The following is a 17,500-nucleotide window of genomic DNA, read 5'->3' as shown; positions in this document are numbered from 1 at the left end:
CTTTGTCATTTTATCTATCTTTCATCTCCCGCGTTGTAAACCCTAATTCTGCATACTCCAATTACTTCTTCGAGATCCATCAATGGCGGAAGAAGAGGTTGTTACAGTCACTCCTCAAGCTCCTATTGATAATAATCATAAACGAAAACTCGAAGATAACGAAGATTTTTCTTCTGATGCGGTGCAACCGGATTCAACCGCGAAGGTTGACAGTGAACGCGATACGAATGTTGAGAGTAATAATGGTGATGAAGAACCTTCTAAACGTCCTCGCTTGGACGAAAAAACTGATTCTTTAGGTTTGTCTGAGTTTTTTTTTTTTTTTTTTTTTTTTTTTTTTTTTTTTTTTTTTCATTTTGAAAATGGTTTTTCTGCAAGATTTGATATCGAAAATTTTTATTTTGTTTATGAAAATTTTTAATGCGGTACAAATTTAGCATGCGTTTCTGCTATTATGATTTTGCATATGTTAGTGTTTTTGTGATTTTGTGAACTCCTTAATCTGTGAACTAGATGTTTTAATGATTTTATGGTTGTATATTTATCTTGTTATTGTTTATTCGGTTCTCTAATTTTGAACTTTTCATTTGGAACTGCACATATCTTTTCTTGGACTAATTTTCTTTTGTAGATTGACTGTGCGTGGAATCATCGATGTCAATATTAGATATTCATTTGTAAATTGACAACGAGACACATTAGTAATGTAATCGTTAAAGCTATCAGTGTATCGATTGTTAACCTAGACCCCTTGATTTTTGTGAAGGGTTAATGACAACAGATGATTGGTGTTGGAGCTTCAAGATTTGAAATTAGAATAACAAGAAACTGTTGTGTACATCTTTTGAGTTAGTATAGTAGTTGTATTAGGTTTAATTGGTTTGGGAATTTATGTAGTATGTTGGTGTTATGAATACAGTGAGTGAGAACGGACACAAGCGGGAAGAGAATAACGGGAATGAGAATGCCGAAGCAGCTGTTGAGAGTAATGAAGTAGCTGTTGAAGATCAGACAGGCGGTGAGGGTGCGAAAGAGGTGCCCTCTGAAGAGTTGAATGTAGATCAACCTACAGCTGAGGGTGAAGAGAAAGTTATTGGTCAAGAGAATAAACCTGAAGGGAAGGCAAATGCGATACCTGTTTCTGAGAATGTTCCACTAGAAGGTGAAGAAACTATTGCAACAGAAGATGCTGGTGGTGATCTTGAAAATCATTCTGATTCTGGTACTAGAAGCGGTTCTAGGAGAATTGAGATTCCGAATAATAAGGTTATGTCTTGTACCTTGTTTGTATTTTGTTGTTTTGCTTTCCTATCTCAGTTGTTCCTGATCCTCAATACTGTCAAGAATTTAATAAAGTTAGTTTATTGTTTGATATTTCATTCTTGTTTCTAAAGCTGTTTTATAAAACCTACAATGCTGTATTATTAACAGTATAAAAATCTCTTGAACCAGAGAATTATTAGAGACGAAGGATGTTTATATTTGGGATAGGGTTGATACGGTCCTTATCTAAATCTATCATTACTTACCTACTCAGCGTAGTTGAGAGTAATTTCCTGTGAATCTGCTATTTTTGTGTTTTCATTTATGCTAATATGTGGATTTTTTTTTCTGCTTTAAAGTGGAAATAGCAATGAAGGCTCTTCAGAATAAAAATAAAAATATGTGGATGTCTAGATTTTTCTTAAATTGTTCCGTTGCATACTCTTATATAAGATGCACTTTCGTTTGTGACTTAGAGAACTATATCTTCATTCTAATAGGTTTGCATTGTTGTGATTCAGATTTGGTGCTGAACATATATTTAGTCATACAGAAGGGAATATTGTGATTAAATATGTGTTCAAACTTCAAATATATGAATATATATCTTTTCGCTGCTTCTTCACAGGAAAAATATTGATTTTTCCTTTATTTTATGTTAAATATTGTAAGGTTAAGCTGGATTACTACGTTTGGGTTGTATTACTTGGGAAACTGGTATGCTGATGCTTTTTAGTTTTGATTCTGCAATGTTTCAGGTTGGTGTTCTTATAGGAAAATCTGGAGATACAATCAAATATTTACAGATTAATTCTGGGGCTAAAATTCAAATTACACGAGATGCTGATGCTGATCCACAGTCTGCAACCAGGCCAGTTGAACTTGTAGGGACACCAGAAAGTTTGAACAAGGCAGAGAAATTAATAAAGGATGTTATTGCAGAGGTGTGATTCATTGCATTTATTCTGTTATCTCTTGTGCTATTATGTTTCTTGTTATTATTGTTCTCCAGTTGAGTCATTTTTCACTTGCCCCCTTGTGGATGTTTTCAACTGGGATGGTCATATGGCTTGTACCTTGAATATTTTTGGACTGCAAAAATGTTTGTCCATTGGACCATTAGTCATTACCTTGCACATCCTTCCTTCTTTTTTATAGAGACCTTATGTAAGAATCTCAGAACTATTAAAATTTTGTCTTTTCTTGGATTTTTCAAAATGCATATATATATATATATATATATATATATATATATTATATGTGATTGAAACTGATAGATGTAATAACCTGAATTCGTATGAACTTTTATCTCCTAAAATGAGTATTATCTTAAGGTAAAATCATTCTTTTGTAGTTTGTAATTGCTTATGGTGAATTTACAGTACCAATATCTTAATTATGTGTGGAAATAAACAATGTGAATAACCAAGACTACTGTTTGAATTTACATGTAATAACTGCTATCTCTGTGTTGCATTAGTTGAGTTAGTTTTACTTTATGTGCATCACGTTTGTACATTTTCTGCAGGCTGATGCAGGGGGTTCACCAGCCCTTGTGGCTAGGGGGTTTTCTGCCGCAATAACAGCTGGATCTGTAGAAATTGAGATACCTGTTCCCGGTGACAAAGTAAATCTAATTCGCTTCTCTGTTTACAACATAATTATTAGCTATTTTCATTATTGAAAATTTTAACTTTTTGCTTTACAGACTGCTAGGGTTTGATTTATTTATGTAAAATATCAAGCTGATATGTCTATTTTTATCTTCTCCATACTCAACGGGTCGGAAACCCTTTCTTGGACTATCTAAAGTCAGCAAGTTTATCATGCAGGTTGGTTTAATAATAGGCAAAGGTGGAGAAACAATTAGGAATTTGCAGACAAGATCTGGTGCTCGTATTCAGGTACTACATACGGCTGATAAGTGTCATGTTTGAATGTAGTAATCAAGCATAGTAGATGTTGTCTAATTGTGTATGTTAAAAAATAAAGTTCACTTATGTTTGCTTTTCTTGTAGTTGATACCACAAAATATTCCTGGGGAATCATCAAAAGAGAAGAAAGTGAAAGTGACGGGTGATAAAAAACAAATCGAAGTGGCTAGGGAACTTATCAAGGAGGTTATGGCTCAGGTACTCAATGGTCATTTTGTGAAGTTTATGATTATGCAATTGATGTTAGTCCACAATGCATTATATTTGCTAGATGTTATGTGATTGGTCATAATCTGAGGTTATTTTTATGTTTATGTTTATGTGATTGGTCATATTCTGAGGTTATGATCAAAGATTATTATGCTAGATGTAATGTCTAAGTTAAGGGTCTCACATTAACGTTAGGTCAGCATATGATGGGATTCTTGAATATATCATGCCTGTTGCTCCAATCCAATTGAAGTGTTTGCTTTAACACTGTACAAGTATGTGACAACTCTGAAATTCACATGTTCTGTTGAGGATGATTTAGTAATTGGATGTGATTAACTTTTCTTAAATGGCACTTGTTCTTATTTTGAATAAGTGCCAAACTAGTATTGCACTTTAGCTTCATGATTTTACGTAAGGGTGAAAGTTATTCAGATTAAACCCACAAATTGAACCAATCCAAACCGATCAAAAAAAAAAAAAGATTTTGGTCTTTGGACTTTCTATAATTTGGTTCGAATTCAGATTGTAAATTAAAATCAAATATTTTTTGGTTTGAGTTAGTTTTATCTTTACTATAAAAGGAAAATTGAAATATCAAACCTAATTAAAATAGGATCTCATTTTCTAAAATAGGCTAAACTCCTGTGCTACCCAACGTGTAAATGTGAAGTCAAGTAGGTGTGCCCACAAAAAAATATTAGAACCATAGGTTGGTGTTGCTTTCCGCCCCAAAAGGATGTTGATCAATGTTGGTTAGATTTGAGGCTGTACTTATAAGCGGTTGTCTTCCTTTAATTCTTGTTATGACAGCGTAGTTTGTACGCTTTCCTCCTACATATTGTAAAACAATGTAAATCTGTTTGGCCTGTTTTCTTCAAGAGAGCTACCATATTTATTTAGTACTTGAGATTATAAACTAGTTTTTTGGCTCATGGAATGCAGCGATTCTTGCAAATGTCGATTTAGTTGTCCCTAAAATGTTATTGGCAAAAACTTTTGATAGTGAAAAATAGTAATTTTGTGAAAAATAAGAACTCTACTCAGACGGAAAAGCAATTGTTAAGATAATTTTAAATTAGTAGGATAGGAAAAAAAATGAAGGAGAAGTAGGTGAAGAGAAATGAGAAGTTCTGATTTTAGTTTAGTAATAGATGTAGTTCAAGTTCTTAAAATCTCCATCATTTTAAGCTTCATTTTTACTTGTGTTTGATCCTTTTCTTTTAACGTGATGCTTATAGCTGACTTTTATGAGTTGAGTAATTTCTCTTCAACAACGGATTAAACTATTAGTATCTCTTGAAGTGGTTCTTGGGGTTTCAGTTTGTGTTGATCCTGAGGATTCTTTCATTATGATAAGAATTTACAAATATTCAGATTACATTAACAAAACTTTATTCTGATTTTAAATCTTTATGTTAAAGTGATGTGCTGTTTAGTCCTATGCTTTACCTTATGATAAGCTTGAATTAGGTTCGTGTATGCTGCTGTTACTTTTGGAATATCTTTCATGCCTGTTTTATGGATGATTATCAGTGGTGTGAACCAGGCTAATGAAGAAGTTGCATTTATTTGTGATGAGTAGTCTTCATATCCTGGTAATTGGTGATCTTTGTTTGAAGGGAGGGAGGGAGGGGGGGCATCCTTATAATGTAGATTATTTTGACTAGAGGGAGATCTATATATGAGTGACATTTGCGAGAGCTTTGCAAAAATTGATACATGATCCATGCCAAGATCACTTGTTGCATTTGGAAACAATTTGTATTCCATCCAAGTGTGGGTTGGTATCTTTATATATGTTGAAAGTTCCGACTGCGAACTGGTTGGCTTTAAAAATGCAGATATGGCTATTTCCTTCCAAATGCGGTCAGCATTCGTTTCTTGGTGTATCAATAGACAACCATTTTCAGTGTCGTCTTCCGAAGAGAGGTATCAGGCGTTAAGTCTCACAATTGCTGGATTTTAATAGTTGGTAAGATTGCTTTGAGACTTGGAAACTGAAAACAAATGATTTTTACCAAGAGTATGTTGTGTGGACCTCAGTGTTCTATGGTGCCCCATTTTGAAAAAATATGTATTTATAGAAATCAATTCTAGCCTATAGTGTTCCTGTGTATATGAATGAGAGTGTTAATTATCAAGTCCCATGTTGATGATAGATGAAAGAGCTGTATTTGTCTTCATATTTCAGAGATTATATTTCACCCCATGCAGTTTATTGTTAATTTCAGGCAGATACTTGGAGAATGTAAGGCATGTATTTTCATGTATAGGTGACTATTCAGGTTTTGATAAATTTTTATTACCTCTCCGTCTCATGGAAGCTTGTTGCCATTGCTTTTCTAAATAAACATATGGTTTCCGTTTGTTGTTCATGTTAGTTACTCGAGGTGATGGTTAGTAGAGAATTTGCCCTGTTTTCTTAAGTCATTCATTGTATTATATTTTGTAATGGAAGCACAATTATTTGAACATATGTCAATATGCTGCAAGTAACCGTGATGATTGAGTTCAAAAAGGTTTTGAGTTGAAGTTTTCCGCTATCACTTATATGTATTTATATTTTTGTATACCGAGGCGTGCTTTATTCAAATGGATTTTTAATGACATGCTAATTTAATCTGTGGTATATGTGCATGGTTAATCTGTGTGATAGAGTATGAATGAATGACTGTAGGTTCAACTTTCTCCTGTCTGGATGCTCTGTTGTCACTCAGTTTTGACTCACTTTTTATGGATACTGTGTCTGTTGCTGCTTAATGCTGCTAATGTTGCATCTTTGATATGATTGATGCTCCATATTTTCATTTGTGATCACCTAGCAGTTTGCATTATGCTATTGATTTGTTTAATAAGCATTTTCTGTTGGTATATAAACGTATATCTAATCAATCAGTCCATTTTATGAAAAAATTAACTGTGATTCTTCTTTTGTAAATTTCACTAGCTGCCTGGAAGACCATCACAGCTTGCTAGTGGTGGGCCTGGTGGCTACAACCAACAGGGATATCATTCTCGTGGTCCTGGCGGTGTGCCTCAATGGGGCTCTCGTGGTCCTCATCCTTCTCAGTCGATGCCATATGATTATCATCAGCGAGGTCCTTACCCTTCTCAGAATCAGCAGTTTGCACCTCAGCCTTATGGTAATTATCCTCCACAGGGACCCCCAAGAAGTGGCTTTGGCTCTTGGGAGCACAGACCGCCATCTCAGGGACAACCATCTCATAGCGGTGGGTATGACTATTATGGACAAGGTGGTGGGCACGCAGCTAATGCTCCTGGATCAAATTCACACTCAACACACATGCCAGGTTATCATGCATCTGGTCCATCAATGGCACCTCCCCCTCATTCTCAGGCTAATTATAATTATGCCCAGCCTCGAGGTGCAGAATATGCTCCTAATCCATACTCCCAAACTGCACCACCAGCTCAGGGTTATGGTCATGGATATGGGGAGCCAAAATATGATGCACAAGCTGCAATGCAGCAGCCGCACCACCAGCAGCAGCAGCCTTATGCAGCACAAGGCTATGCACCCCATCAGTACAATAGGCCTCCAACTTATGGCATGCCCACTCAGGCTGCCCCTCCTCAGGGTTATGCCCCTCCCCAAGCAAGTCAGCCTGCTGCTGATGCACCTTATCAGGCTCCTGTCTCTGTAGCTCAATCTTATGGCCAAAATGTTCCTCCGCAGCAGCAATATTCACAAGCTCCTTATGGTTCTGCACCAGTAGCAAATGATGGTTATATGCAGACACAGCCTAATGCAGCTAATTATCCACAACAAACAGCCCAACCTAATCCTCCATATGGGCAACAGCCCACTGGTTACACTCAAACTGCTGGTTCGACCGCTGCATATGGTCAATACCCAACATCACAACCAGGCTACAGTGATCATTCTGCATCTGCTACTAGTGCCGCCAGTTATGGGTATCAGGGCCAGGTTGACCCATCAGCTTATGCTGCAGCTGCAGGACAACAAGGTTATGCTGCTGCCCCTACTGCGGCACAACAAGGTTATGCGCAGCCCGCTGCGGCACAGCAAGGCTATGCGCAACCAGCTGCGGTTGCACAAGGCTATGGGCTGCCGGCTGTGGCACAACCAGGTTACGATCAATCAGCTGCAGCTCCGCAATCGGGTGGGTATGCTAGTGCTCCTGTTGGTGCACCTGGTGCGTATGGCAAAACCTTGTCACCCCAACCTCAGCCTGGCTATCCACCGTATGATGCATCTCAGCAGGTATACACAGCACCACGTTAACTTTATAAAAGTTCTGATGCTGAATCGGTGCTTTGAAGAAGCATTTACCAATCTTGTTGATTAGTATGTTGTAGTCTTCCGTTATCAAGAGACTAGTAGTATTTTCTAGTTAGTAGAGTTTTACGAGAACTTGCAATTTCTGTTCTTTCTTTAGTTAGGAATGTCTCCTATTTAGGAAACGTGGATGCTGGAACAAGACCCAGTTGATGCTGTTGACTGTCTGTATGATCAGGGTTTTCATTTCATCTGCCGAGAGTCTACTATTATTAATGCTTAGTACTAGATCAATTATCATTTGGTTTAACTACCTGTTGTAATTTGGCGAAGGCTGGAGCTATAGTGCTATACTATTTATTTGCAAAGATGATTTAAGCTCATGGATTTCTTTATAATTGCTGTTTTTCCTTAACTAATAAATAACGTAAGAAATGACACTAACATATACAAACTTTGTTGAAGGATCTGCAAAGAGTAATATGTATCATCGTTTCACTCAATGATAAGTGACGAATAGGAGTCTGAAAATGAATAAATGGAGTAAGGCGCATTTCCTATTGGCAAGAGGAAGGAAGGGAATTGATCCTTCCACTAGGTTTGAAAGCAAATTTCTATTACGATGCAAATGTTAAAGTGGTTGAGAGAGCCTAAGGGTTGCATCTATTTTTACACAGTTACATGATAGTAGATTGAGATTGTTGTAAGATCGCCTACACACTAGGGAAACTTACAAGCTAACAACGAGAACACGTGAAGAAACAATGAAGGTATTAATGGGCGTGTGAATGTCGAATGAGAAAGGAACAATTTTTGGTATTTTTTGTGTATTTTCGGAGAAAATTTTAAAGGAGGATAATTTGGCTAATTAAACTTAAAACTCACTAAAAATTCATTTAGCTAGCTAAGAGGCTCTTAAGACACAAGTGCAATCGGGATGTGAAACATAAATAAATGAAATACAAAATAAGCTATTTATAGAAAAAGACAAACATAGAAAATAACTTCTAGAATTCCTAAACCCTAATGGTGTGCACAGTTTGTTCAAACAAACCGGTTTGTAACTTCCTTCATGTTCTCTACTAGCAAATAACTTCTTTTTTTTCCATATTCTCCATGATGCATGTAACTTCCCTCCATGATGATATAACTTCTAGCCATGATCTTCCACTTCTACCATGATGATGAAATAACTTCCAATCAAGTCTTTCACTTCTAGATAGTTGAAAGTTTTTTTTAAACAAGTGAGTTATTTGAGAAAGTGGGTGGTTACATGTGGTTCAATGATCCCGTGGTCTTCAACTGATTCTTTCCATGTTTATCACATAATTTCCACTTGGATTTGAGTTGATTGGCGTCACACATTGGACGTGTGTCTTGGACTAGTGTTGATAGCTCCTTGCTTTGAGTTCTCTTTAAAACCATGCGCCTCTATTACAAATCAGCATGCAAAACACACACAACTATATTCTAACACATTTAACTAAATTAAACTAACACTTAGCTAGGAAACACACAACTATAAATCTAAATACTACAAGTTAAATAACAGAAATTAAATACAACTAAAACATCCTAAATAAACTAAGGCTTCGGAAAATAAAACTAAAACATAAATAAACCAAGGGGAAAGAAATTTGTTTAGTTGCTGATAATTGTTGAGGATGAACTAGTGTTGCAAATAAGATTGAATGATGGCTTGATATAATCCACACAAAAGCTACCCTTGTATGGTGTTGTTGATGTCTTTGGATAAAACAAGTCATAAATAATAATTCATCCCAATTTTAAAACATAGGTGGACCTTGATTTGCAACAGAGATGGTTTGTGTACATGTGAAAGAAAATTGAAAAATATCAAGGTTGAAAGAGAAGTCGTGATAAGCCTGAAAAAAGTGGATGGAGCAAATTGGGAGTAACATGAACAAGTTGCTTCATTCTAGAGACTTGACTATGAATAAAAACAACTTGGAAACACCTTATTCGTGTGCCACTATTATCAATAGTTACCTTGCCTTGTTTATCAGTTTTGCCTTTATGATTCTTTTTTGTATTTCTTTGGTTGTAGTATCGCAAAGAGTTCTACAATTCTTAAGTTATAGGTTTGAAATTTGTGCATCTTTGCGTATAAAGATTTTTCTTATTCTCGCTTTCATTCTCAAAGGCTCATAGCTCGTGTAGTTAAATTAAATAGATTTTGATAAGAATTTTTTTTGAATCATCGGTTAAATATAGAAATTGCAAAATGAATATTCTTAGAGAATTCTATCATCTAGTCCGATCCTTATAACCAGACAAAAAATATTTATGTTTACTTGAATGAATTTGAATTTGAATTTGAATGAATAGATGATTTATTTGTTGTCATGGACATGTTTACTATACTTTTATTCTCATCCTCTTCTTTTTGGCTTCCTACACTCTTTTTTCTTTATCATCTTTGTTTGAAAAGTTTCTCTAGTTTGTAGGTGGGGAATTGGGATTAATAAACAATCTTTTCATATTCTTTTATGTTATTCACCTTTTCAAACGTCTAGTATAAAATTTTGTCTCTTTATAGTGGGTGCCTTCAGTCAACAAAAAGCTCAGAACTAAATATAAAAGGAGGTTTTCACAACTTTTACTGTCCGTTTGGTTGATGGTAATGAAGTAATGGAAATAAAATGTTGTAATGACAATAGTAATGAAGGAATGGATATGAGAATTGGTAATGAAGATTCTTTTGTTTGGTGTGCATGACTAAAGAATGATAATGAAAGATAATATTCCATTGATTGCATTTGGTTGTTAGTAATAAAAAATGGTAATGACTCTTAGTTTCATTATCGTATATTTGTATCTAAAAGCATTATTGTATCTAAATTATTCTATCTAATGATTCTTTTTTTAATAATAATATTTTTTTGGATAATTACATACATTACCTTTTTTTTTCTTCATTATTTTTTTTCTTCAGCTCGAAACAATATTACCTTATTTTATTACCACAATAATACTTCATTACTATTACAGCCTAATACCAGGTTGTTTGATGGTAATAAAAATGGCCCTTTTTGGTAATTTCATTACCTTATTTTATTACCATCCATTACCATTAAAGGCATCCAAACAACCAAATTTTTTATTACTTAATTTTATTACCATTACCACCCTCTAATACAATGTATCAAACGGGCCGTTAGTTCACTTTATTTTTGTAGAAGGATTGTTGAAGAGGACTATATTTCTTAGAATTTTTGATTTAATTTCAACGCTAAAATTTCTTTGTTTTCAAAAACTTTCGTTATCAAATCATATAACTCAACTGTTAATTTGATGTAATAAATTAATCTTTTAATTTTAGTTAAGTTTAATTATAAAATATTCACGACAATATTTTTTTAACTATGATAATTGTAAATAGATATTTTACATCAAATATAAATTAAATTAAATTATGATATTTTATTTCTTTAACCTATTACAAAAGCTTAGAATTTTCGATAATCAGGTTTTGTCTCAATTGGAGTAAACTGCATTTATCCTGAGCAATCTGAGTTTGATTCTCCATGCCCCTCCTCAATCCTTCCCGTTTTTAAGTCTATCCTATACAAAAAAAAAGATATTAGCTTTTGATAAACTGAAAATAGCAAAATATGAAAGCCTTAAATTGAAGTTTCCTCAACAAAATACACAAATAGTATTTGTTGACTTGACCTCTTTGATCGATCAATCGTGATATGTTATGATAGAAGACATTATTAGTTGTTTATTATTGATCAAGTACATGTGATTATTTCTATATGATTTGTTTATTTGCTTAGCATGTAAAAACTTAGATTGCAAGAATCTTCAACGTAGCCATTTGCTATATAATTTGGTACATATTTTGTTGCCTAAATCAAGTCCTTCCAACGGCTACAGAAGATCTCAAAAGGTATGATTTATATCTTTGTTCTTCTATGAAAGATCTCACAATATATGATTTTTATATTTATTTTGGTAAGATCTCAAATATATGATAAGATATTAAATTGATTTTATTTCCTTAAGGATTGTCATATAAAAAGAGATAATACTTCATATACTTGCCCCAAATTCAAATGAAATATTCTAAGCAAATATAAATTTTATAATATTCTGATTTTCAACTACTTTATATGATTTATACTAACACATTTTATTGTAGAAAAATTTTCTTGGATACAAAGATACGATAGCAATTTTATGGCCTCGACAAAGTCAAAAAAAGCAAGTTACCGTTAAGGATTCGAAGCTTCAATTAGTATATAAATTGAAGATAAAAGAGAAGAAAGAAAATAACAAGTAACTAATCAGTATAAAAAAGAAACACATTGCTAAAACTCTTTCAAGTCTCAAAACAATCATCATTCAAGAATTATTCTAATGCTCAACATTCAAGTTAACCATTTAAAGTTGTCTTGTAATATTCATTAGAGTAATTTATTGAACTTAAGTAGTAATATTTGATTGCTTGTAAGAAAGAAAGTGAACAAGAAATATCTGTAGTTCACTTAAATTAACGCTTTCTAAAGCTTATATCTGGAAATCTAAGGGGAAAGTGAAAAAAGAGTGTTTTCCAAAATCTAAGGGGAAAGTGAATAGTTGGGGAAAAGCTCTAAGGTAGAGATTAGGTCCTTTAAAGGACTTAACTCTTTACATCTTTGTGTTCTTTATTTTCGCATCTTTACATTCTATTTTTGTCTTTGCTCAAATAATAAGTCCAAAACTTATTCCGCAAAATAACTTTTGTTTTTAGTTTTCAAGGTCTTGAATAACCTTGTAAAGGCCTTGACTTGTTATAAGTAAAAAGTTGAAAAGTTGTCATACTCTATTCAACCCTCTCTCTTTTAGAGTATTCCATCACCCTTATTAATTCTTCAGTATTAAACTATGTTATTTTAAGATGGATAAAGAAGAAGGGAGGTGAATTGTAATCTGTGTGTTCTATTAAATTGTATGAGTGTTTTTCAAATCTTTTGCTGAATTAAAGATTTGAACATGAATGGAAGAAAGAAACACAATAAAGGAACACAAAGATTTAGCTAGGAAACTATCCAGAGCCCAATCAAGATATAATACCTCGACCCATTAGTGATTTTTCAAAACTTTTTTAAGTATGAAAATGGGCAGCACTCTTACACAATTTTCATATAAGCTCCCTTCTCTTTCTTTCTTTCATACTTAGCTCCTCTATGAACTTAGTTCCCCCTAAGAAAAACCGCTTGTTCCCATACTCTCAACTCGATTAACCAAACTGATGTCACACTGGTACCAATTGATAATTGAAAAAGATAAAATTAAACTAGAACTGCGACCGATTTTTATATCCGAGACATAATTATTGACCGAGATTACACAAACCTAATAGTGACTGAACTGAGTCATATCCTACCAGAATTATGCATGAAACTGAATTTAATCTGGCTAAAATCGACATGATTCAAACTGATGTTTAATTGAAAACAAATCAAAACTCTTGAAAAATTTTGATTTAATTTAGTTTATCAAATTATTACGTCTAATTTATCAAATAATTTCAGCTAATTAATATCTAATTTAAGTTATTAGATGATGAATGTTTAAAAACTAATTTTTAGTATTGCAACATTTTAAACAACTTTAAAAATAAATTAACAAGATTTCCAATGAAATTGATATCAATTATAAACCAATAAGCACATAACAAAAACTCAATCTCTTTGTAACATCTTGAAGAGCAAACTTATATGTTTCATCAATGCTTCAATTTTGAGTTATCTTCCTATTCACCAATGATTTAGTATTTTGTATTAGTAATTCACCATTATTTTGAGTTTTTTAACCCACATCAATGATGAACTCAAAATATGGATATAAATAAAGTTGATTATAATTTAGAAATACTCTATAATGATACAAATTGATCTATCCACATCAATGGCAAAAGTAAGGGCAACTCAATGCAATCTTTATGAACTCAAACTCTCATATTGATGTTAAATCTACAAATCTCACATTGGTTGTGGAAGTGATTACAACACAATGCATTGTCATATTAAAAAAAAAGTTTGATTGGATTATTTGAATCTTAAAATAATTTAAGCCATTATTTTTATAAATATGCATTTAGTAAATTGAGTAAATTTATTTATTTTTTTGGAAGACTAAATCTTTGCAAGATAGCACTTACCTTCTATTTCGTTTTTAAGAATTTGGGACAAATTTATCTTTCTAGTTAAGGGTACACTTATTGACTTTTATACAGCTCCCCAAGGTATGCAGGATAAAGTTTATTTTAGTAACTCTTCTCCCTTTTTTATAAGGGAACATTCTTAATTGAGACCGTTTTTATAAAAGACGGATTTCAAAATGGGCCGACCCATTATTACTAAAAAAACAACTATAAAAAACACGCGTTATGTAACCCTATTTAGAGTTGGTGTTATAACCTTTTGAAGTTGGTATTATAACCTATTAGAGTTGGTATTATAACCTATTTTGGTATTTGAAGGTGTTATAACCTATTAAAGTTGGTATTTGGAGTTAGTATTATAACTTATTTGGAGTTGGTGTTATAGCTTATTAAAGTGGTAACCTCTTAGACTTGTATTGTAATCTATTAAAGTTGGTATTTAGAGTTGGCATTTTAACCTTTTTAAATTGTTGTTTTAACCTTAAGTTGTTAACCTATTGAAGTTGGTATTTTAACATACTAAAGTTGAAATTTTAACCTAATAAATTTGGTGTTGATGTTAACTTGTTGAAGTTGATTTTAAATTTGGTGTTTTAACCAACTACAAAAGGTTAAAACACCAATCGTAATAGGTTATTATACCAATTTCAATAGGTTAATAACTTATGGTTAAAATAACAATTTAATAGGTTAAAATGCCAACTCAATACCAACTTTAAAATGTTATAATACCGACTCTAATAGGTTATTATAATAGAACCTCTTTTAATCTTAGCTTAATAAGCTTTGAGTACGGATTAGTGGTAGTAACCTATCTAGTTATTTCCATAAGTAACAAACATAATGATAGTTTGAATTTTTTTTTTTTTAACTTTTAAGTTTGAATAAATCAAGTCTTATTTACTTAAATGTTATTATTATATTTAAGTTAAGATTCCAATGTACTTAGTTTTATTAAAGTTAATTTGATTTACTATAATAACGTGAATTTCCTTCAAAACTTTGTTGATTTGGTAAATATATTAATTGGTTTATTATTAGAAAACTTTATATTATTTGCAAATGACTTCACAAACTTATAAAGCTTATTTTAAGTGATTTAATAAAAGTAGTTATATTTGAATATAAAGAAAATATATTTATTTAATTAGAAAAGATTATGAAAAAAAAGTTTTTATAATGATATTATAGTTATTTGCTATTTAAAAACAACTTTTGGTTATGGTTTATATTGTTTTCAAACAAAAGCATACTATTTCCTACAAAGAAGTATTTTAGAATTTTTCTCAAAACTATTATCTTACTTCTAAAATTATTAAAAAAAAGTAAATACGTATATTTTGACCCCATCTTTTACCATGTCATCCACATGCATGTTATTGAAGATACAAAACCATTAGATTGAGGTAGCTTGTGGTATAATTAACCATAAGAGTGTAAATTTTTACAAAAGTTAGACTAAATGACAGTTTTGCATAGTTTGAAAGATACCCTAATTTACCTAAGCTATACCCTATATAATTGAGTGCTACCACTTGAAAACTTTTTCTAATACTCTAACCTTTCTAGAGATACCTCACACGCCCTTATATCCCACCCAATATGAGAGATTCTTCCCCATCGCCCTACCCTTTAATCTCAACAATTTCAGGCAACTTATATGCCTTCAACAAATCTTTCCTTTTCTCCCAAATTCTCTTAATTAGTGCCTCATATTTTTATGCTATAATATTTTAGACATCTTGAGCTTTCCATTGATACCTCACATGCACATGTATACAAGCTTATAAGCCCCTCTTCTTCAAGCAAACATTCACAACTCGATGTTTATTTTTAGTCAACTGTATACATGAACACAAAATTTAAGTGTTTACCCATCTTTGCCTTCATGCATGCATAAATAAACCTTATTGTGATCTTGTACACAATATTTCTCACATTTTGGACCCAAAAATTGCATTAATTGGAGCATGAAAGATTATGTTTTGCCCTCAAATATTTCGGACAACTAAGAGTAAGCCAATTTCAAACACCTTCTGTTTTGTGGATTTTCGACCACCTTCTACTCCTTTTTACACTATAGTTTGTTCTTGAGAAATATGAGTTTTAGAGTTGTGATCAATTAGACACTTGAATCATTGGATTTGGGGTTCGGAGCTAGAGGTTAGGAACATTTTAGTAAGACATCTCGAAAAGGAACTTATGATGGTGAGAGATTTGGATTTTAAGTTGAATGTGAAATTTGTAATTGGAGTTAGAGATGAAGATAGAAAATGATCTTATCAATTCCTAAGCCAAAATCATCAACTTTTGTAAGGTTCTAATGTTATTATTTTGGGAGCTTGGATTATTATTCTTGAAACCTTGAAGATTATTCTTGGAGCTTATCTTCTCTTAGTTTGGAGTTCTAATTTCTTTTTATTTCTCTTGCATCCTTGGTGGCTTATGGTACATACTTATTAACCTCTTACTATGTGACATTTATATTATAATTACATGAATATGTGAAACATATGACAATATGTTAGATTGATTTAATTTATATCTTGCATGTTGACTTAAAGTAAGAATAACACATTTTTGAGCTAAAAGTAAAAATAAGGTGTTTATTATAAGTTTAATTTTATGAATTTTATAAATTGAAAATTTATGATATTTTATATACACTAATGTTCGAAATGTTATTCCTATGTTTATATTATAAATTTTCAAGTATTGTGATTATTACCCGAAATCGATATTAAATTAAAGTTACAAAAGAAAAATATATCAATCTAAAATTTTCTTATTTATATGATATTAATGATGGATATATGTTTTATTATTTATTTTTACTTTAGTGTTCATGCATGTAAATTTTATGAATTTTCTATTATGTAAAATTGCATAGAATTGGTGTTTTGAGGTGCTTTTGTAAAGTTATTGTTATGAATGAATTTTGTGTGATTACTTTAGGAATGTATTTAGTATAAAATTTGCAGTAGATAAAAGTTAGAAAATCATTTAGGTTTATTTCCTTAAAGTTATTTTACTAAATTGGTTATTTATGGAATTCTAAGTAATAAAATATGTTCTAATATATTAAAGGTGGTTAAATATAATCATAATGGATAAAATAGTTTATAAAATCATGTTATTATGTTTCCTTTAAGTTTGGACCATAATATAAACTTGTAGTATTTTTTAATGAGTTTTAACTAAGTGTTTGACTACTTACCGATAAAACGTAAAATGTTAAAATATGAAATAATTATTAAATGAAGTTATTTCAAGTTATAATTTTAATGTGACTCTTATATGGGAAGTAGTTTTGAAATTTGATTATTGGATAAGTTTTATATGACCATATGGACCCTTGTGAATTTTAAATAAAACGGTAAATCCAAAAACGATAAATATGAAATAAATAATAAATGGAATATTTTGAACATGAAATTTTTATGAGTGACTCCTATACATAGTAGGATCATATGACGACCCTTGGACAAATTCTTCGTGGACATTTGAGGACATTAATAATTTTATGTCGGTTTATCGGTACATTGGCCAAACAATTTAGTTAGAATCCATAGGCTTGTTTTTCTTGAGCTTTCTAGTCTAAAACTCAATTTATTTAGCTTCTAGACCTCTAATATATTTTTATAATAATTTTAT

General features: G+C 32.0%; 1 protein-coding gene across 1 annotated transcript in view; it reads left to right on the top strand.

The window, feature by feature from the left end:
- Positions 1-8,105, top strand: part of LOC130814905 (uncharacterized) — an 8,185-nt gene extending 80 nt beyond the window's left edge. Inside the window, exons 1-7 of the mRNA XM_057681174.1 lie at positions 1-299; positions 920-1,266; positions 2,022-2,207; positions 2,792-2,890; positions 3,096-3,167; positions 3,282-3,395; positions 6,358-8,105. The exon at positions 1-299 is cut by the window's left edge and continues 80 nt beyond it. Of these exons, the coding sequence (XP_057537157.1) occupies positions 83-299; positions 920-1,266; positions 2,022-2,207; positions 2,792-2,890; positions 3,096-3,167; positions 3,282-3,395; positions 6,358-7,677 (2,355 nt within the window). The 5' untranslated portion in view covers positions 1-82 and the 3' untranslated portion in view covers positions 7,678-8,105. The remainder of the gene's footprint in view (positions 300-919; positions 1,267-2,021; positions 2,208-2,791; positions 2,891-3,095; positions 3,168-3,281; positions 3,396-6,357) is intronic.
- Positions 8,106-17,500: the final 9,395 nt, after the last annotated feature.

The sequence above is a fragment of the Amaranthus tricolor genome, chromosome 6 (genome assembly GCF_026212465.1).
Source record: "Amaranthus tricolor cultivar Red isolate AtriRed21 chromosome 6, ASM2621246v1, whole genome shotgun sequence".
NCBI classification, from domain to species: domain Eukaryota; kingdom Viridiplantae; phylum Streptophyta; class Magnoliopsida; order Caryophyllales; family Amaranthaceae; genus Amaranthus; species Amaranthus tricolor.
The sequence above is the reverse complement of the archived record's forward strand: the minus strand, read 5'-3'. Positions and strand labels throughout refer to the sequence as shown.